The following is a 22,239-nucleotide window of genomic DNA, read 5'->3' on the forward strand; positions in this document are numbered from 1 at the left end:
TGTGTTTTCTCAGTGTGCTCTCTTAACCCAAAAGTCCTGCTTTTGACATATAACCCTGGAAGCGGTGTCAGGGAGGTCAAGAGCCGTGCACTTTCCAGTAAGGTGTCCTGTTTTGCTAATCAAGGTCTTTACTACTATGAGCAAGTACTAAGTTCTTTCACAGGTATTTACTGCAGTGTCTGCCAGTGTGTGTGTGTGTGTGTGTGTGTGTGTTCTGCTTCATGTTTCATGGCATCATTTCAAATACCCCCTTCAATATGCAAACCGTCTATAAGCTGCTGTTGTGTGTTTTACCATATAGCTGGCTTCATTTATGTGTTAGGAACATTTTATCCATTAATTTATATCAACCAATTATCTGTAGACCCAAGTATTACAAGCCCTTGCTTTGGCAATTTGGAAATCAACACATAAGTTTTTCTGGCTTTAGGAGACAAAACACTCTCGTTCACCACTGTGTCCGTCAGATTGGAAATGTCTCACCTAGAGCAGCAAAGTTATCAAAGAACTCTAATGGGGGAAACAGACATGTAGGGAAAATAAAAAATTTCTTGTGTATCTTCCTTGGTCCGTCATAAGAACCAAATTTTGAATATTTATTGGTATGTCCAACGGAAACAACGGTCTGGAGCATGCCTCGACTCAACTAGTTGTGGAAGGTTTAATCCTCTGTAGACCAGTGTGAAAGAGGTGACCAGGAAGCCAGATTAGAATGAGCCCCATTTGGCACCCGGGTGGCTCAGTCGGTTAAGTGTTCGACTTTGGCTCAGGTCATGATCTCATGGTCCATAAGTTCAAGCCCCACATCTGACTCTATTGACAGCTCAGAGCTCGGAGTCTGCTTCAGATTCTGTGTCTTCGTCTCTCTCTGCTCCTGCCCAGCTTGCTCGCTCACTCTCGCTCTCTCTCAAAAATAACATTAAAAAAAAATATTTAAGGAATGAGCCCCCGTCTGTATGCAAAACTCTAACCCAAATCTCACACATGAAGAGTCAGTAGATCATCAGTGGGACTTTGGTCTTTATCTCCAGCTTCTACATACCTTGAAACCCAAATTCTGGACAAAGAAGTGTTTTAGGACCAGAACACAGGGCAGCAAGGGCTCTGAAATCAAGCAGCCCTGATCTCACCAGGTCTAGGTCTAGTGTTGGAAATTAATTTCACCTCTAAAACCTAACAAACCTAACGGCTCATTATTGAAGTGTGCCTCTTCCCATCTACCCCATAGATTGGTTGGGAAAATTAGAGAACGTTCTTGAAAGCACTGGCCAACTCAGAAAAGGCACTCAAAAGAGGTGGCTTTGATCATTGTCACAAGTGAAAAATTCTCACCCCAAGCCACTATCTTTGTCAAAAGACCATGATCTATTACAGCTATTATGTTCTCCAGTCTGCACTATCTTCTAAAAAGTTGACTAGAAACCTGGCTTCCGTTGCGATGATGCCCAGTCAGCCACCAACCTGTAGAAGGTGCATTTCTTGCCACAGGTGTTGGCCAACAGAAGTGCACAAGCCAGCTGCTGGGCCAACTTGCTGGAGGTGAGCAGGGGCCAAAGATGGTTACTCAGAGCTTCAGGTTGAAGGGCTTTCTCCACGTGCATGACACTGAGCTAGGAGCTGGAAACCCAACTCAAAAGAGAGTCCTTGTCTTCAAAACAGCTACCAAAAGCAATGGAATAAGGCAGCCAATGCCCAGCTCCATAAGAGTACAGAATACAGAGCTCTGAGCTTACTAAGCCCAGCATCTGGGGGGAGCCTTGAAGATGGGCAAAATTTGAAGAAGGGTAACTGGAAGTGAATACATTGCAGCGGGCGGGGGCGGGGAGTCACTTCCCTTTCACCAGCAAAATTATCAGAAAAAGGTAAGAGTTGACCCCCCCAGAGCCCCATGGAGTCAGGCTGGCCTCTTGGGCCAGGCATGACTCTGTGTGGGTGTTATATGGGGACATGGGCACAAGCACTTCTCTGTCCCGTTCCCTCTGTGGAACTTCAGCTTTGCTTTTTTTTTCTCCTAACAACATAAATCTAGGGACACACTGAAAAGGAATGTTCCTGTGCCCACTGAAGGCTAAAACTAGAGCAGACAAAAATGCATTCAACGATGCTTTAGCAATGTGCATGCAGTCAGCTTCTATAGCTTGAAACATGGGGGCACAGAATCTCGAAATTCTGCCTCCTTAGCTACTGACTTAGGAACAGACCTCAGATAATCTCCTCCACTGCCATAGGCAGAATCTGCAGGAGAAGTCATTCCAGAAAGTTCCCCCGAGCTTGAACATCTGTGGCTCTCAGATATTTCATTCCTGGCCCAGACTTCCTGTCTTTGCCAACCACTATGATTAAAAATGCATCCAAAGTAAACCTCAGACAACTGAACCTTCCTCATCAACGTGGGGGGCACTTGGTGCTAGAGGGTGGTCACCCCAAGTCATTTGTAAACGTTGCCCCAGGTGCTCAGCAGCTGGCTGGAATGGCTCATGAAATTCTATCCCAGCTCCCAGCACACCAAGAAGTAACCCAGGGAAGCCAACAACCCCATCCCACCTGTGGAAATTAATGGCGCCAGCTCAGCATGTTGGCAGAGAAAAGAAATTTACACAGCAAACAAACCTGCTGAAAAAATTGGAAATATTTGCTTAACAGGAGCACATTGATTAAAGTCACTCCAAGATCAAATTACTCTCCCAGCCCCGGGTGATTTCACCCCGGAGGGCAGCAGACTTGTATTGGCAGAGTATTGATGAAAAGCTCTCTCTATGTCTAGATGCGCCATATTAAGGGCGTTAATCTCAGAAGTGGCCCATAATTTTACTCCTACACTCTTCATTTGGAAGAGTTTAATTCCAATACAAACAGTAATAAGGAAATAAAATCATGGATGTATGTCTTTCCAATACCCGTCTTTGGTAAGAATCTTTCATCTTTATGGTCAATTAAAGCTCATCTTAAACATAAAGTTAAGCTCGTTTCAAACATTCTTCCAAGGTTATTCGGGCTTTCTGAAATCCTCTACAATTTAAAGGAAACTAAAAAGCAGAGCCAAAGCCACTTCTTAACTACAAAGGCAAACAAGTCACCAAATAAATGTTTAACAGGAGCATATTTGGACACCTATATGGACAGCATATTTGTATACGAGGAGGGCATACATAAGGAGGGAGCCATATCAGAGAAATTAGCTGTTCCAAGAAAGGTCCCTCACCTGGTACCTGAAGAGAAGGGCATTTGAGGGACAGGCCAAGGTGGGCAAGCTACATAGGGTAGTTTATCGGCTGGTTTGAAGAGGCTGGTTGGGTCTCTCTAGGCCAGTGCAGCTAGCCAGCAGAGAAACCAGTTCCCCATGGCCACCCTGAAAATAATTCATATTCCATTTGCCACAGCACTGAGTAGGGGCAGCCTGGGCTTTGTGTGCCTCTGCTCCCTAAGATCAGCCATGATGAAGCAAGAACATCTCACACCCTGGCTCAGGTGGCTTCTCTTGTGACCCTTCGAGAGATGAAAGAGCCCGTGCCTCACGCTAGAAAAGGACACTTCAGTGCATGTCTTCTCGGCCCAGGTGCCTAAATACGCAATAGCACCAAGGCCGAAGGACCTAAAGGTAGCAAGAAAAAAAAAGCAAGTGCATTGGCACCGACTGACTACGCATGCCTGGACCTCCTAGCTTCTGCTGCCCCGTCTCCAGCCAGTAGCACTCCCGGCTGCCCACCCCTCCCACACAGGGTGTTTGGACAATGCTGAGCTCGGGCCTGGAATCACCCTCCCTTCTTCACTCCCAAGCGTCCATCTCCAAGCCGTAGGAACATGCAACTCTCCCCCCATTCAGGCCCCCCGTCTCTAGCCGAGGACATTCTGCACTGGCAGACCAGACCCAAGTTACAATGTCAGCGAATGCTCCAAGAAGTTCCCCTGGTGGACAAAGGATGAGCTCCCTGCACCCTGCTGGAAATCAGAGAATCCACGCTTCCCACCCAGCCACCTGCCTCTGAAGAGGGTATGGAATCCACTCTGCACACATGTGCTTGTGCCACACACACACACACACACACACACACACAGGGTCGCACTTAGATGGGATTTGCAAAGGTTTTTGCCTATATGAGTTCATTGGGAACCCAGAGGGGGCAGGGAACAGGAACAATGGGAAGAAGGATATCAATGGAATGGGGGAGGGGCAAAGACAGTGGTCACCACAGGAGACAAGGGGAGGGAAGCCACCATGTTTAAGCACCTAGGTACCAGGAACTGTTCTGGGTCTGCTTTTTCTCCTTTTCCTCATTTAATCCCCACATTACTTCTCTGTGAGAAGCCAGGGTTCCAACACTGCCTGCACCTTAGAATCACCCGGGGATCCTTTAAATAATACAGATGCTGAGCTCCAACGGCCTCACCTGAATCGCAGTCTCTAGAAGTAGGGCCCTGCATCCATGGGTTTTAAAAAGCATCCCAGGGGTGCCTGGGTGGCTCCGTTGGTTAAGCATCCAACTCTTTTTTTTTTTTTTTTTAACGTTTATTTATTTTTGAGACAGAGAGAGACAGAGCATGAACGGGGGAGGGGCAGAGAGAGAGGGAGACACAGAATCCGAAACAGGCTCCAGGCTCTGAGCTGTCAGCACAGAGCCCGACGTAGGGCTCAAACTCATGGACCGTGAGATCATGACCTGAGCCGAAGTCGGACGCTTAACCGACCAAGCCACCCAGGCGCCCCTAAGCATCCAACTCTTAATTTCAGCTCAAGTCATAATCTCACATCATGGTTCGAGGGATCAAGCCCCACGTGGGGCTCTGTGCTAACAGCATGGAGCCTGCTTGGGATTCTCATTCTCTCTCTCCCTCTCTCTCTCTCTCTGCCCCACCCCTGCTCTCTTTCTCTCTCTCAAAACAAATAAACATTTTAAACATTTATAAGAAATAAAAAAAGCTTCCCAGGAAATTCCACTGTGCAGCCAGGACTGAGAATCACCCTGCCAAGAAACCCTAAGCTCCTTTCCCAATCTTGTATTATGACATATCCCCATAGCATTGAAAGAGAGCAGCCTGCACTGGGTGCCTGGAGACAGCCCTCTTGGGGCCAGCCTCCTGCCATCTGAGCCTCTGCCCCGGGCCCTAGACCTGCCAAAATTGCAATGAAGGGTCACCCAGAGGAACTCGGGATTTTTGCTTGGCATGATTCAATCAGGGGATGAATTGCAGTTAAATTTTGCTTTCTGAAACCCCTCAAATTCCTAAGGCTGTTTCAGTCTTGAAAATACAAAATCATATGCCTTAAAAGATTCACAGCTTTCCAGATAAGAAGTTTTTCTTTCTGGCTTCACCCAGATGCAGAGCCGCCTTGCAGGAGATCCCCGTCGTTTGATTATGATGTGCGGTGAGCAGCCAGATGTCACTCTGAAGAATAAATTTTTTGGCTGAGGAGAAAATGCATGCTCTACTTCCTGATAATTGATTTGCAAGGTTCCAATTTCAGTAGCAAATTGCTTCTGCTGCCCAGGTATTTCATATCTCATATGAGCACTTAGAAAACTCAATATTCCTTATGCCAACCAAGAAACGACAAGAATTGTAGTTTAAATTTTGGATCATTTCTCTACTTTTAAATACATATCGTTCTAAGTGGTGCTGGTTACAAACAGATCAGGGTAGTTTAAAAAACTAATAATGTTTAATAGTGTTTTTTAAGTGCCCTTTAAACCCTAAGAAAAGGCTCCGCACGGAGCGCCTGGGTGGCTCAGTCGGTTAAGCGTCTGACTTTGGCCCAGGTCATGATCCCATGCAGGGTTCAAGCCCCGCGTCAGGCTCTGTGCTGACAGCTCGGAGCCTGGAGCCTGCTTCCGATTCTGTGTCTTCCTCTCTCTCTGCCCCTCCCCTGCTTGCACTCTGTCTGTGTCCCAAATATAAATAAGTATTTTTTTTTTTAATTTAAAAAAAAGAAAAGAAAAGGCTCAGCACTCCCCAGCCATGTAATCAGTCCTGATAATAGCAGCCCTGAGCCAGGAATTCACGACGCTGAAGGACTCTCGCTTACACCCGAGGAAATAGCCTGAGGTTTGCTCAGCCGTCGATGAGGGAACCGGGGCAGGAAGCCGGGCTCCTCAGTACCCAGACCAAAAATGAAAGAGCAGGGGACCTGGGTCAAGCTTCCAGGCCTTCAAATCCCAGCTCTGCCCAAATGTGAGCCTTCAAGGAACGCCCTGCATTTCCCTCTGCAAGGCCTCAGTTTTCCCTCTGTAAAAACAGCAGATTGGGAGACAGACGCTCAAGTGTCTTCTACGGCCTGAACACTCTGTGGCCTGAGGACCCCGGGTCAGGCTGACCCAGACTTGATGCCCAGCTTGGCCGCTTAGTGGCTGTATGGCTCTGACCCTCCCTTTCTTCCTCCTGCATTTCTGTCTCATCGAATGTGAAACTCAAATGAAAAACAGCTGTCGTTTTGAAATGTTGTGGCCACTAAGGGATTCCTGTGGGGGGCATGCCTGGCAAGGGGGTAAGTGCCCCTGGAGGGCTGCTTTCACGAATCATCCCCTGGGAAATGAGTTGAGCCTGCAAAGTTCCTCTGTCATTCTAACCGAACTACCCAGGCCTTGTGCTCCCTTTGAGAGTTTACCTCTCGATTATCCAGAATTACTCTTTTTTTTTTTTTTTAATATGAAGTTTATTGTCAAGTTGGTTTCCATACAACACCCAGTGCTCATCCTAACAGGTGCCCTCCTCAATGCCCATCACCCACTTTCCCCTCTCCCTTCCAGCCCCCATCAACCCTCAGTTTATTATCAATTTTTTAAGAGTCTCTTATGGTTTGGCTCAGCTCCCTCTCTTTGTTTTTCTTCCCCTCCCCCATGGACTTCTGTTAAGTTTCTCAGGATCCACATAAGAGTGAAAACATATGGTATCTGTCTTTCTCTGTATGGCTTATTTCACTTAGCATCACACTCTCCAGGTCCATCCACGTTGCTACAAAGGGCCATATTTCATTCTTTCTCATTGCCACGTAGTACTCCATTGTGTATATAAACCACATCTTCTTTATCCACTCATCAGTTGATGGACATTTAGGCCCTTTCCATAATTTGGCTGTTGTTGAAAGTGCTGCTATCAACATTGGGGTACAAGTGCCCCTATGCATCAGCACTCCTGTATCCCTTGGGTAAATTCCTAGCAGTGCTATTGCTGGGTCATAGGGTAGGTCTGTTTTTAATTTTTTGAGGAACCTCCACACTGTTTTCCAGAGCGGCTGCACCAGTTTGCATTCCCACCAACAGTGCAAGAGGGTTCCCGTTTCTCCACATCCTCTCCAGCATCTATAGTCTCCTGATTTGTTCATTTTAGCCACTCTGACTGGTGTGAGGTGGTATCTGAGCGTGGTTTTGATTTGTGTTTCCCTGATGAGGAGCGACATTGAGCATCTTTTCATGTGCCTGTTGGCCATCCGGATGTCTTCTTTAGACAAGTGCCTATTCCTGAATTACTCTTGACCGCTCTTCAGTAACTGCCCTGGGCACCACATGAAACCGTCCACACAGGACCCGCACTCCTGATGGGTGGGGTCAGGGCAATCCTGACTTCCAAGGGCAATCCTGCTGTCTGGGGACCACTGCCCCAGAACAGACCGGCCATGGGCTGCCCCCACGCCTGCAGGTGCCCTGCTGCTGCTCAGACGGGCTGTCTCCCCCTCCCTCCCTTTTGCTCTCTCCCTCCACTTGCCCCAACCCTTCACTTTTACCCACTTTACACCTCATTTTCTTCCTGGCCCTTCCTTTTGTCCCCTTTTCCTATGAAAGGCCTCACTGTGCTCCCAGGACTTGAACTTAGCCTTTCGATGATACAAATCCCAGCTCTTCCGGGTAAATATTTCACTGCAACCTACGAAGCATCACACTCCAACACAGACTATCACGGCCAGTGTCTCCTCCAAATGTACCTCAGTTCTTTCAACAGGATCCGGCCAAAACCACCCCACAAAGACTGAAGAAAAGGCCATGAGGTCCTGAATGGAGACAGGGCGAGAATAACACCAGACCCTAGAATTCATGCCCTCCAGAGTTGATAGGAAATATAAAACTACTTGAGCCAGCATCTCATCTGACAATTGGGACCCTCCTACCATAGCTCCACTATGTGGTCCCCATGTCATTTTTGTTCACATCCAATAAGGAAACGTTTGCCTCTTGATGTTAGCCTTGTCATCTGTAGAGAGCTCTGATCATCCAAGTCCCTTCCTTAGAGACCATCTCCCTGTGGTTCCTTCCTCTGTAGCTGGTTTTCTGGATGAGGGGATCCCAACGCGTCCCCACGGGGACCTGTGCCCTCTTCATGTCAGCCCTTCACATGGATGCCATGCTTCTCACTCACGGGAATCACCCCACTTGTCCCTTGATGCTTCGTGACCATTGCTGCCTTCATGCAGCTGTACAAGAAGTCTGGAGATAGATACCAGCCCAGGTCGAAAGTAAGGCAATTGCATTGAGAGAAGTGTCTGATTCAGGGAAGGGGGTAGAAGTGTCTGATCGGGGAAGTGCGCTTTAAGGCTCAAATACCCCCAAGATATTAAGACATCACACCCACCAAAGGAGACCCATGAAATTGCAGTAAAAAAAAAAAATTCTGTTCACTCAATCCCAGAAGCCTTCTCCTTAGGAGAGGAAACACCCCAGGGTTACGATGCCCAGAGTCCCAAGAAAGCAGTAGGACTCCCCAGGAGTGTTTGTTTTAGTAACTTTTCCTCAGTGCCCGTCCCTCCCTCTCTCCACCTACTTCTCTTGCGCTCATGCACAGAAAGGGTAATCTATCACTTCCAACACGTAGGACCCAGATTCTAGGCTGCTGCCAGCAAATAGGGAAGAAGAAGGTAGGGGTATCAGGGATTCCTTATCACAGAAGGTGAGCTTCAGCAGGTATGGTCTAAAACAAAGGCAAGAGCCACTCTCTTGCAACTTTAGTTGGCCAATATCCCCATCTGTTACCATGACTGCTATCTGATACTGTTTATGTGCAGTACATAGGGAATAGAGAGAAACAGAGTCCTACAGACCCACAGACACAAACAGAAGAACATGTACACACACACACACACACACACACACACACCCCTTTGCTCTATTCCAAGCTTAGCAAAGGAAAGAGAAGATGATGCCTTAAGCCACCGCTTCACAACCTCAGCCCTCTACTCTGGGCTTTGCAAGCGTCACACACGTCCCTGCAAGGGGGCGTCACTGTCCTCATTTAACAAATAGGAAAACTGAGGCTCAGAAAAGTTAAGTAACACAAGCTCTACAGCTGGATGGCTTAGAGCCGAAATTCAGATCCACGTCTGTCACATCTTCCCGAGCCTGGGCCTCGGCACTCGCCGTTTCTCTTGATGCAGGCCACAAATCACCGTCGCTTGAAGACGAGCCCGGCACAACCCCTAATTCCGCGCTTCAGTACGTTCAGTGATTTCTGCTGATAAATAACCACTGCCCCCTCCGAGCAAAAAGGGCACACGCAAAGGAAACAGAGATGAGCAGTCAGCAGGAGTTGATCTGGTCCCGTTCGTCACAGCCCCAACTATTTTAGAATCACTGTAATAGCACATGATACGCAACTCTTCCTTTTTGTCTCAGAGTTTTCTGTTTGGGCAGGAGCCCAAGGGGCCTGAAAAGCTGAAAACAGCAGTGACGCTGGGCGCCCCCATCACGAAGTCATGTGGTGGGCATAGCAGGCTGTGCGTGCAGGAGGCAGAATGCCACTTCTGCCTGCAAGGGCCGGTCACCCACCTCCTTCCTTCAAAAGGTGGCGAGAGAGAGAAAGTTTCTTCAGAGGAGTTGAACTGGGCTGTAGGGGTTCCCACACACCTCCACGGTATGTGGGCTCTGTCGCTTGACCTCAAGCTGCGTGAAGAAACTTCAAAAGCGTTAACACAGGGGCACCTGGGTGGCTCCCGCGGTTGAGCGTCTGACTCTTGATTTCAGCTCAGGTCATGATCTCACGGTTCGTGGGATCAAGTCCCGTGTTGGGCTCTGCACTGACAGCACAGAGCCTGCTTAGGATTCTCTCTCTCCCTCTCTCTGTGCTCCTTCTCCACTCTCTCTCTCTCTCACACACACACATGTAAATAAACATTTGAAAAAAAAATGTTTAAGTGTTAACATGGAGCATTTAGGAGTCATAGGGATTGGCATCTACACCTACCTGGGGAGAGACTAAGGATGAAAGGCCGTGATTCATCCTCCCTGCCTGGTGGCCCAGCACTGGAGCAAGGTTTACTTCCACAGGTAGCTGGCAAAGGTAAGTGGGGTTTTGTGGTTGCTGTTTGCGGGGAAGAGCCAGCCAAAGGTCCCATCCAAGAGGATCCTCAAGATATTAATTATTCTAGCTTCATCTTGAATCTTTGTATCCAGTGAATATCCTCCCCAGTTTGTGCTTCTTCAGGGAGGCCTTGGAGGTCCCTTGATCTTCTATTGAAAACTTACTTCAGTTTGTGATACACCAATGGAAATTCCATTTGGAATTGTTATAGATCAATTTGGGGAACATTATCTCCCTTATGATATTCAATTATCCTATCCATAAACATGGTATGTATTTTCATTTACTTAGGTATTTTTTAAAGACCTAACAAAATTGATAAACCCCTAGCCAGATTTATCAAAAAGAAAAAGGAAAGGACCCAAATAAATCAGGTCACGAATGCAAGAGGAGAGATCACAACCCACACCACAGAAATACAAGCAATAATAAGAGAATATTATGAGCAATTAGATGCCAACAAATTGCACAATCTAAAGACCTAAATGAACTTTTATATATTTCATCTGCAAGAGTCTTACATATCTGCTTTTAGATTTATCTCCCAGGTACCATATTTCTATTTGTTTTAAATGCTATCACATATTCTGATGGCTACCTAGAAATGCAACTTAAATTGTGTTCATTTTATATTCACAGAAACTATTAATAATTTTAATTTGCCTGTAGATCTTTTAGGCTTTCTGTATAGAATTTCATGTCTAAGTAATAACGTTCTTCCTTCATTTCATTTAATTTGTTGCTTTGTCTAGGATTGCAGTACAAAGTTTAAAAGATGCAGCTAGAGTAGGCATCCTGGTCCTGCTTCTTATTTTAAAGTGTTTCTAAAGGTTCATCATTAAGTATGAGACTTGCCATGGATTATTTAGGGAAGTGCCTTTATCAGATTTTAAAAGTTCTCCTACTTCACTGCGAATATTTATCATGAATAAATGCTAAATTGTATTGAACAACTCCTCTATATCAATTGCAAAGTTTATATGCTTTTTCTTCCTTAATTTCTGTAATCTAATGAACACCATTAATTTCCCATCTAACTTAATCTTACATGCTGGGTTTACTCTAGTAAAACCTTTTCACTGTAAAGCATATTCTGCCTGACATGAACATAGCTCCGTGAATGAGCTATTTGAACGAGCCTTTACAGACTATTTGCTAATAAATCTTTTCATGCTTATGCTTGTGTGTCCTGATGTTTCAGTTAAAAAGCATGTCACTGTTTTTTATTTATGTTTAAGCCATTCTGACAATCTGTCCAAACCAAGTTTAGAATATACACACACACCTGCGCGCGCGCGCACACACACACACACACACGCACATATACGTATAGATGGTAAGTACTAAAATATTTGAATTTATTATACTCTTTTTGTGCTTTCTGGAAGTTGTTTTTTCCAAGTTATTTTTTCCCCTCTGTTTACCATCTTTAACAATGATTGTAATTTGCCTTAATTTTCTTTCTCTACATGTGTAGAAGTTACATGCGCTATGTATCCCTCTTGGTTTTTAAGAAACTGTCTCTGGAAGTTCTCTAAGACCTGAATAAAGAGGGTTTTTTTTCTTCCAAGAGCATTTGTATTTACTTAAGCCAAATGGCAGGAGGTTCCCCCAAATCATTACTACCTCAAACTCAATGAATTCTCTTCTTGTGGTCCTTTGGATCTTGCACTCAGTGTAAATTCTCACTCTAAACCCATGCGAAGCCCAGATTGCAGTTAAAAATTCTCAAGGGACACTTTATTTAAGGTTAGGTGTTGTTGCTGTTGTATTCCTGAATCTAGAGCCAAGACTGATGCAAGGAAGTTTCTTTTTTGTGGGATTGACTGTGTGGACAATCCTTGATCCCCTAAAGGCCCATCTTTTGTTTACTTCTTGTTGGCTTGCTTGTTTATTTTTTTTTTTATTTATTTATTTTTGGGACAGAGAGAGACAGAGCATGAACGGGGGAGGGGCAGAGAGAGAGGGAGACACAGAATCGGAAACAGGCTCCAGGCTCTGAGCCATCAGCCCAGAGCCCGACGCGGGGCTCGAACTCACGGACCGCGAGATCGTGACCTGGCTGAAGTCGGACGCTTAACCGACTGCGCCACCCAGGCACCCCGGCTTGCTTGTTTAAACCTATTTATCACCGTTTCCCATTCTCATCCCCTTCCCTGATATGGCCAACCATTCTCATATGTCTGATGGATATACTCAGTTGAATAGTTACCCCACCAAAAAATTCCTGTCCACCCAGACCTTATTTGAAAACAGGCTCTTTGCAGCTATAATCAAGTCACAGTCAGGTCATCCCAGATCATAGTTGGTCTTAAATCCAACATGACCAGTGTCCTTATAAGAAGAGAGAAATGTGGACACAGAGAAAGACACGGACACACACAGAAGGAAGACAAAGGCAGAGACCGGAGTGATGTATCCACAAGCCAAAGAACACCAAAGATTGCCAACCACCACCAGAAGCAAGGAGAGAGTCATGGAATAGATTCTTCCTCAGAGTCTCCAGAACAACCATACCGACACTTTGATTTCAGACTTCCTGCCTCTGGAACAGCAAGAGAATAAATTTCTCTTGTTTTAGACCACTCAGTCTGTGATATTTTCTAGCACCCCCAGAAACCTCATACAAGACCTTACCATTTGTTTTCTTGCAAAACATGAATTGCTCTCTACGACTATAATCTCAAGTTACACAAATAAGATTGTGATGGGGTCACTTCTGCTTCCTTCGCATTTCTCCTGGCACTTTCTTTATGACAGACCCATGGCATATGTACATCCGCTAATGTGTATTCACATGATCCCAATCCACCCACAGTGAGGGGCGCCTGGAAGGCTCCCAGCACCTATTTCCACCACAGCTTGGGATAAGCAAGTAGACATGGGTCAAATGACTGTGTGACAATTTCTTGAGTAGGATTGCTAGGTCAGAAGGACCATGTATATATTTTTTTTTTATTTTTTTTTCAACGTTTTTTATTTATTTTGGGACGGAGAGAGACAGAGCAGGAACGGGGGAGGGGCAGAGAGAGAGGGAGACACAGAATCGGAAACAGGCTCCAGGCTCCGAGCCATCAGCCCAGAGCCTGACGCGGGGCTCGAACTCACGGACCGCGAGATCGTGACCTGGCTGAAGTCGGACGCTTAACCGACTGCGCCATCCAGGCGCCCCGGACCATGTATATTTAACCGAAAGCACAACTAGTAGATTGCTTTCCAGAATGGCTGTACTTTTCTCACTGCCAGCAAGGGTTTCCTCGGTCCTCACAGCCCTCCACCACTTGTCATTACATGGTTCTCTACACTTGCCAATGGTACGTATAGAGTAATGTTACATTTTTACTTGTATTTCTCTGATTAATAGAGTTCAAGCAACTATTCATATGCCTGTTGGTTTTTTTTTTTTTTTTAACATAAATTACCTGTTTGTGTCCTCTGCCCATTTTTTTTACTGTTGGGATCCTGTCTTATTACACGGAGCTCACCCAATGTGGGGCTCAAATTCATGAACCGCAAGATCATGACCGGAGCTGAAATCAAGAGTCAGATGCTTAACCAACTGAGCCACCCAGGCACCCCAAGACATAACAATACTTTCTAAAACAAGTGATTTAGTGAGGAGAGAAGCATTGTGTTTTCATTTTTGCCAAATTTTTTCAATGTGTCCCTTAGTAAATGACAATCAGATACTGCATTCTGCTGGTTGTACTGCATTGTTTGGGTTAAAGTATATGAAGATACACAGTCGGGAAAGAAAGGAGTATTTTAATAGCCTCTGTTGATAATTTTAGATATTCTTCTTTAATAATACACTACAACTCATACATGGTAGTTTCCTAAGGGCTATTTGCAACGCGGAATCCAAAATTATATCAATGAGCTTTCTGCATACTGTTCAGTAAAATCTCACTGGACTATCTTGCACTTTCAATGGATCTTTATCCACGTATGGTTTTGTAGCACTGTTCGTTGATCATTTGGGAAATATTAATTCACGGAGCTGAACAGATCTTCTGTATGTTGACATATATCTTTACACAGTATCAAAAAAAGGCACGTTTGTTAATATCACTACCAACCTCATAAGAAGAGTCTTGAAGTATCGGAAGCTATCAAGCTTGCGATGGTGGACGTAAGTCTTCCAGAATTCTCATATTTGCTTGAAAGTTTGAATCGTTTTATCACTGACATACCATCGGCCCTTTTCTTTGAAATGACAAGCTCGCTTTTTTCATCTCAGAGAAAGCGAGGTGGGAGGTGCTGGGTTGGGGGGGGGGGGGGTGTGGTTTACTTTCAGCCTCAAAGACTCTGTCCTGAAGAGCTACCAAGGCCAGCAGCCGAGACAGCCTGGCCTGGAGGGGGAGGGAAGCCCCAGTTCAGACCCCTCACTCAGCAGCAGAGGACAAGCTCAGCCTGTCCTGCGACCACCTACCCGGGAGGCCTTCCGGCCCCACAGATCCAAGAGCTGCCTGCACAGACCCCTCTCCAGCTGAAGGAACTTCTCAGAGTCTCAAGAGTCTTACCTGTGAAGCAGATAATAACAGCAGATGTCAACCACAAGTCACTGAGCACCTGTTGTCTGCCAGGCTCTAGCTCCCAGCAGCGAACCAGCCAGACAAGCTTCAGCCTGGAGGCACTTATGTTCTGGTGGTGAACACACTCGGGACCCTGTGTCGAAGATAAGGGGTAAGAAATGAGAGAATACACGCCAGACCTGGCTCACAGGGCCACCTTGTGCTACTGAAGAGACTTGAGGCATCACCTAATCTCCTGGCCCCCATCTGGTAATCCCACACTTCCAGAATCCCAGGCAACCATGAAATGACGATCACACTGCCTTAATACCCAGTTAGCTCCTATGGAATTGTTGCAATTAAATCAAAATATTTTTAAAAGTTCCTGCACATCCCACCATGAGTGTCCCCTGGGTCTGAGTATCACAGAAGAGTCATAAAATCCTCATCCTTCAGTATAGCTGGGACAGATCGAAGATATGAGGAATGTTATTTTATTTTTTCAATATATGAAATTTATTGTCAAATTGGTTTCCATACAACACCCAGTGCTCATCCCAAGATACGAGGAATTTTAAACAAAACCATCTCTCTCCCTCCCTCCCCGCCCCCATTTTCTCTCTTCCTCCCCTACCCTCTCTCTCTCTCTCTCTCTCTCTCTCTCTCTCTCACACACACACACACACACACACACAAACATACACACACACACACTTCATGCCACCATTAAGACTCCATTCTTTTAGGGTCTTCAAGGAATTCTGGTCTCCTAGGAGTGCGTTATAAAATGCAAATCACCCAGGAGGGGGTCACACCCACCACCACCAACAGTTTACAATTGAGTTAACAATTAACTCCCTAGAAGGGGTTTATAGCTTGTAGATCTCAGAGATCTTACCAGCTCTCACCCCTGCAAACAGGGGTCCCCAAACAAATGAAGAAAGTCAGGCCTAGAACACGGAGGCGCCTTCCCCCAGAACACACAGCCACGGGTGGGAGCATCCAGTGGAGAAGCCCTAAGTCTCTCTCCGGGTCTCCAAGGCCTCCTGTTCCTTTGGGGATAATCACACGCTTCCAAAGGAGAGCAGGTGTAGTTCCCATCCGGAAGGGTTTCTTTCCCCTCCAGGCTGCAGACGCCCAGCACCATGTCTCTGAAGCGCAGGGAGTTGTTCTAGAAGCACACAGCTGGTTCCGCAGAGCTCACACCATGGCCTCCACCCTGGCTGCTGCCTCCTGGCCCAGCCCTCAGCTCAGTCTCCTTCCCCCGGGGCCACCCACCGGGCTCCCCAGTGGGGCTCCAGCAGAGGCTGCCTGTCAGCCCTCCTTCCATCTGTGCTTTACATGTGCACCTGACCCAGCTCAGGTTCAGGGCTCCTTTTCTGTCCAAAAAGGGGAATATCCAATGGCTATTGTGATGAAACGCAGGCATCTCCCTGTTAGCACCTAGGACACCCCCGACTGGGTGGCAAAAATGGAAGGAAAGATAAGACGTCTAGAAAACAAGGCAGGGAAGCGCTGAGTGTTCTTGGGGGAGACCCTGAAGCAGGTTGTCTGCGTGCCCTGGAAAGTAGACAGAAGAAACAGTAACCCGCGCAGAATTTCACAAAGCCGGTAAGGATTCTGGATGGTCTTAGGTGACGTCGAAGAATGTCACAAACCCTGAAACTCCAAATGTGCTTCCAGGAAGATGGGGCGTCAGGGGTGAATACACGTGAGCCTTACCAAGTTCCTCTCAGGAATTCACCTTCGCTCTCACTGCTAGGAGCTCCTCTTGGTTGGACACTAACGATCCGCCCACATCAGAACTTTCCCAAATGGTTGCTATTTACAACAGAACGAGTTGGGGATGTTCTATTTTTTTTTTCCCAGCCACCACTGTGTGTGTCCGGCGTGGCTCACTCTGACCTGAAGTCGTGGGGATACAGATGTGTAAGGTGACCCTTCCCCCCCCACCCATCCCCCACCCCCAGTCACCCCTGCGAGCCTTCAAAGGGTTAAAGCTGAAGAAGAAGCTTTTAAGAACAGCTGGAAACAAAGTGCTGCCCCCAGGCTGACAGCAACCAATAAAAGGTCAGGAGGTTGAGGGAATCATTTTCCATGGGAATAATTTTCTAAGAGAAATGGTAAAGTTATTTAAATCACCAGGTGGGACATATAAAGGACAATCTTTCTTGGTTCGCAAGAAATGGATGATGTTTGACCTCGCGGATTTTCGCCTGCCTCTGATTTATATCATGAGAGCAAAACCTCGGTAATATTGAAGGATTGCTTGTGTATAATGTCTTATATATATATTATACTTTTTTTTTTAATTTTGTGAAACAAAGCCACCTCTTTAGGGCTAAGCACGGGAGAAGGGAGAGAGGGACATAGAATACTGATACCCTTTGACACAGTAATCCCACTCTTGGGAGCGCCACCCCAAGAAATATATTCAACCAGTGAAATAAGCTTTATGTGCAAAGATGCTCGCTGCAACATTATTTATGATGGGGAAAAAAACCCTAATGGCTCAGCAAAAGGGGGTGAGTTAGTAAATTATTGCCCATCAGCGTGAGAGAATATGGTGGGTCACTGATAAATGCAAGGTAACAACACGAGAAATGTCACCTTAAAAAAAGCAGATATATAACAATATGCACAGGCGGATAGTGACTGTTATTCTGTATCTTGAGCACACAGAGACTAGAAAGGGCGAGGTCCTCTTTCTCTCAGTTTTATTTGATGTTATCTTCTTTTCTCTAATTAAAAATGGAAATGAGGGGCGCCTGAGTGGCTCAGTCGGTTAAACGTCCGACTTCAGCTCAGGTCGTGATCTCACAGTTGATGAGTTCAAGCCCCGCATTGGGCTCTGCGCTGACAGTTCAGAGCATGGAACCTGCTTCCAATTCTGTGTCTCCTTCTCTCTCCGCCCCTCTCCCACTCGCATTCTGTCTTGCTCTCCCTCTCTCAAAAATAAATAAACATTAAGAAAAATTTAACGGAAATGAAAATGTTCATAAATTATAGAAATGTGGTTTAGTATGTTCACAGAGGTGACGGTACGCCCCTGCGAACATACGAGAAACCACTAAATTGGACATTTTCAATGGGAGAATTGTATGGTAGGCGAATTATATCTCTATAAAGCTGTTCTGAAACATGTGATTTTGTTTTAAAAAATGTGAGCCACTTTCAAGGAAGAGAGAAAAAAAATTGTTTCCAATTTGACCAACAGCGCCATTCCACAGTTGGATTATACAAGATTTTCTAATAAATTCTCAGCATAATTTATTAAGTTGGTGACAAATACGATCTTGGACCCTGTTTTAACCAAAGCACACCCAAGGTACTTAAGGAGACAAGATCCTCCCTGGTTCCCCGTGAGATGGGAGAGACACTGTTGGAAAAGAATTTCTCAAATCAGGCAGATGGAATTCAAATCACAGATCAACAGCTTAATCATAGTATTGCTCTGGGCAGCTTACTTGTCCTCTCCGAGCCTCTGTTTTCTCTTCCATAAAAGGGAGCCAATTCCACCAAGCAGACATGGGAGTTGTGAAAATTAAAATTCATCATGCATATAAAGCATCTGAGACATAAAAGATGTCAGGAGCTGCTATATTTTTATTGGAATATAATATAGATGCACCGGGACCAAGTTCTAAAATTGCTTTGGGGGCACCTGGATGGCTCAGTCAGTTACGAGTCAACTTTTGATTTCAGCTCCAGTCGTGATCTCATGGTTTGTGGGTTTGAGGCCTGTGTCAGGCTCTGTGCTGGCACTGGGGAGCCTGCTTGGGATTCTCTCTTTCTCACTCACTCTGCTCCTCCCCTGCTTTTTCTCTCTCTCTCTTGTTCAGAGGAAGGGATCCTTCCACAACAATGCCAAAAGGGTCTTCTGCCCATGACAAGCCTGGTGAGTAGCCTGCACACATCCATCTGTCAGAGCTGCATCTGTCTGAACTACCCCCTGAGGAAGCTGAGGTATTTTCTCAGAGGCTGACCACCAGCTCTGGTCACTGGTCATTCATCCTGAACAGACTGACCCAACAGCAGCCATATTTGTCCATAAGGCCCATAGCACCTCACTGGATCCCGGAAAGATGAGAAAAGCTTCACCCACAGGATCCCAAGCCAACCACTCAGTTCAGTAGACTAGAATCAGCTAGAACAGTTCCCAACAGCCATCGAGACATTCACAACAAAACTGACTTCACCCCATAGTGAATATCCTGTCACATAACAGTGATCAGAGCCTTAGGATCATGAAGTCCCCAGCTTGAATATTGTCTCTACCCCCTTAATAGCCTTGAGTCAAATCTCAGATACTCAGGTCTAAATTCAATTTATCTCCTTTGGAAAATGGAACTTCACAGAGTCTGACCTATTGTACAGAAGATTAAATGAGACCAAACACCAACATAAACATTCTCTGGCACATTCGATGCCCAATAAGTGGTAATATTACCCTCCCCCTTCCTCATTATGCTTTAATTGATGAGCTTCTCTTCTGCTAAGATAGGCTCATCATTGGGGCACCTGGGTGGCTCAGTCAGTTGAGCGTCCGACTTTGACTCAGGTCATGGTCTCGCGGTTTGTGACTTCGAGCCCCACATCGGGCACTGTGCTGATGGCTCAGAGCCTGGAGCTTGCTTCCAATTCTGTGTCTCCCTCTCTCTCTGCCCCTCCCCTGCTCATGCTCTGTCTCTCTCTGTCTCAAAAATAAATAAAACATTTAAAAAATTAAAGAAAAAAAAAGATAGGCTCATCCTTTTCCTCATTCTCTGTCTCCTACTTCAGGGCCCCAGCCCCACCCTCTGACCTCTTCTTCTCGAACCAACAAGCCCCAGGACATAAGCCTCCAAACATCCGTCAGCACCAACTCGGCCCACGGCATATGGCCCCACGCAACCTCGCCATGATCTCATCCAGTTGGACTGTTATTTTTATAGACTGGTATTAAGAAGCATAAGCCAGAAATTTTATATACACTGTCACGCTAGGTATTCTGAGGTCTGCAGTACAGATGGAACGTTCCTAGGATTTTATGGTGCAACACATGGCCCCCTACCCTCGTCCTCAGACCCCACACTCCTCTCTCCAGGGCCCAGAGGAAAGTGTCGAAGGGCTCCACGCTCCATCCCACCCAATCTCCTCCTCTTGTGCCAACCAAGATTCCCTGCCTTAGTCACGGTCAGCCAAGCAGCCGTGACAAAAAGACAGCCGATCTCCAGGGGAAGCCAGGAACAAGGCAGGGAGCCACCACAGAAGAGCCATTGGTTCAACAAACAACCCGTCAACTAGGAAGTTAAGCGGCTTGTCCCCACCAGCAATCTTGCTCCTCAATGCCCAGGAAGTGGGAACAGAGCAAAGAGGGGGGCTGGGAGGGCAAATGTTCCTATCCCCCAACCTCCCACTGAGGGCAAAACAAGAATTTCACCACTGTTGGGCATGTAATAGGGTGGCCAAAACCACAGTAAATCATCTGGGTAAATTATGAAACGTAGCCATGGATTTTTGTTCTGTAATTATAATATATATATTTTTTGGGGTTTTGTTTCATTTTTTTTAATGTTTTATTTATTTTTCTGAGAGGGAGCGAGCATAAGCAGGGGAGGGGCAGAGAGAGACGGGGACAGAGGATCCAAAGCGGGCTCAGCGCTGACAGGTTGATAGCAGAGAGCTGGATGTGAGGCTCGAACCCACAAACCGTGAGACCATGACCTGAGCCAAAGTTGGACACTCACCTGACTGGGCCACCAAGGTGGCCTTATATTTCTATTTCTACAAGTAGAAAAGCAAAGAAAAGGTAAAAGCACTTTGGTCTAATACAAGGGAGAATGGACACTTCGATAGAAACACCACCTTCCCATCCCTCCCCCACCTCCCTCTCTCTTTCTCTGTCCCTCTCTCTCTCTCTCTCTCTCTCACCTGCACTGCTTTTTTCACTTACGGCTTGCATCTTTGACTCTGTCACTCAATAATTTGCTGTCATCGGTTGTGGTTTCCTTCTTGGTAACTGCAATTATTTGAAAGCAACGTCCGCATGATCGTCTTTCTTCTTCCTCCTTGGCAACTGCTCCAGGCCTCTCGCACGCCCCGTCTTGCCACCTCTCCCCACCCATTCTTTTGCTTCTTTCCCTCCTCCGTCTGCCTCACCCTTCACCTGGTTGGGAACGTCTCTGGAAGAAAGCGACAGGGTCACTGGCATCTGTGCCCATGGAGCGACCATTATTGCCCCCACACAACACAGTAAGTGGGTTCAAGGCCAAGCCAGCCAAGCATGTTGACCATCCCTCCAAATATTGTGGCGATGCTAGATGTATGTCAGGAACTCGCCCCACCATGGAGGGCCCCGGATGGGACACACGGATCCCTCTCAGCTCTTTGTCCTTTCCCCCACTCAGACCACGAGGCAGAACAACCTCAAAAAAAAAAAAATAATAAAGGGCTTGTTCCCAGCTCGAGGTTCAAAGGAAGAGAAGGTGAATGTTCACAACTATATTCAGCATTTTTAAAATGCTAATAAAATCCATGCCTTGACCCATAGGAGCGCTACACAGGCTGGTGACATTGTCATATTTCTCTGTTTTGGCCCAACACATTGTTGTCTCAATCTGGAATAACTAGCCAGCTCACACAGATCAAAGGCCTGCAGACGAGGGATGTATCTCTTCTTGAAATAAAACTGAGGAAGATAGTGACTACTTAGCAAAATAGCATGGTTAGTGGGGGTGGGGACTCTTTCTAAACACAAGACTGGTAGACAAAGAATCTTGAATGAAATAAATGCTCCTTAGTAGAGAAATCATCAGGAATCTCTGAATTCAATCTCACTCTAAAAGAAAGGCTTCTTGGTCAAGGCCACCGTAGAACTGACCTTAAGGTTCTAGAAGCAGCTGTTGTTAGTCCAGAACTCTTCCGTGACATCCCAGGAAATGGTGCAGTGTAGGCTTTCTCCATCCCAAGCACTGGGATAGAGTGACCGCCTCGCCCTCTTGATCCAAATCCCCAGAGGCCAAGGATGGCCACCGACGGTTTCCTCATATTGGATGAATCATCTCTAACAAGCTCCAAAATGAGCATATAGCCTCTGACTGCAAAGATGTGGCTAAAAACTGTAGCACTCTCTACAACAGTGCTTGGGTCTGGAAATGCATTTCTTCTGCTAACCCATTTAACTCTGCCGTCTTCCGAAATCTCCCGAAATCTCACCTTCTCCCCAAACTCTGGATTAGTGGTGACCGTGGCAGGCTGCTCTTGTATACTTACCACTTCCCACAGATCCCATAAAGCCCTGCATCGAAAAATATGTTCACGTCAATAATAGCACGCCATATTTAGTGATTATTTCCCACCAACACCTGATGTGCCAGGGCCCCCTGCCAAGGGAGACCCAAAATGTGCATATCACATATACTCCCCCACAAAAAACACACGAAAGACTATATCCTTACCTCTT

At 46.2% G+C, this 22,239-nt stretch overlaps 1 protein-coding gene and 1 long non-coding RNA gene across 13 annotated transcripts in view; one reads left to right on the top strand and one right to left on the bottom strand.

Annotated features, from left to right (window-relative positions):
* LOC147580409 (uncharacterized) overlaps nucleotides 1-22,239 on the bottom strand; it is a 90,992-nt gene that overhangs the window by 26,058 nt on the left and 42,695 nt on the right. For all 12 annotated transcript variants that reach the window (XR_015252880.1, XR_015252877.1, XR_015252876.1 and 9 more), the window contains one exon: nucleotides 14,805-14,949. Coding sequence is in view for 1 of the 12 variants with exons in the window: in XM_086711469.1 (XP_086567595.1) it covers nucleotides 14,805-14,949 (145 nt within the window). In the remaining 11 variants the exon portion in view is untranslated. The remainder of the gene's footprint in view (nucleotides 1-14,804; nucleotides 14,950-22,239) is intronic.
* Nucleotides 7,040-9,460, top strand: LOC147580410 (uncharacterized). Its single transcript, XR_015252872.1, has 2 exons — nucleotides 7,040-8,443; nucleotides 9,359-9,460. It is a non-coding gene; the product is annotated as an uncharacterized LOC147580410 (long non-coding RNA).

The sequence above is a fragment of the Puma concolor genome, chromosome B3, assembly GCF_028749965.1.
Source record: "Puma concolor isolate L17-30 chromosome B3, mPumCon1.1.hap2, whole genome shotgun sequence".
In the NCBI taxonomy this organism is placed as follows: Eukaryota; Metazoa; Chordata; class Mammalia; order Carnivora; family Felidae; genus Puma; species Puma concolor.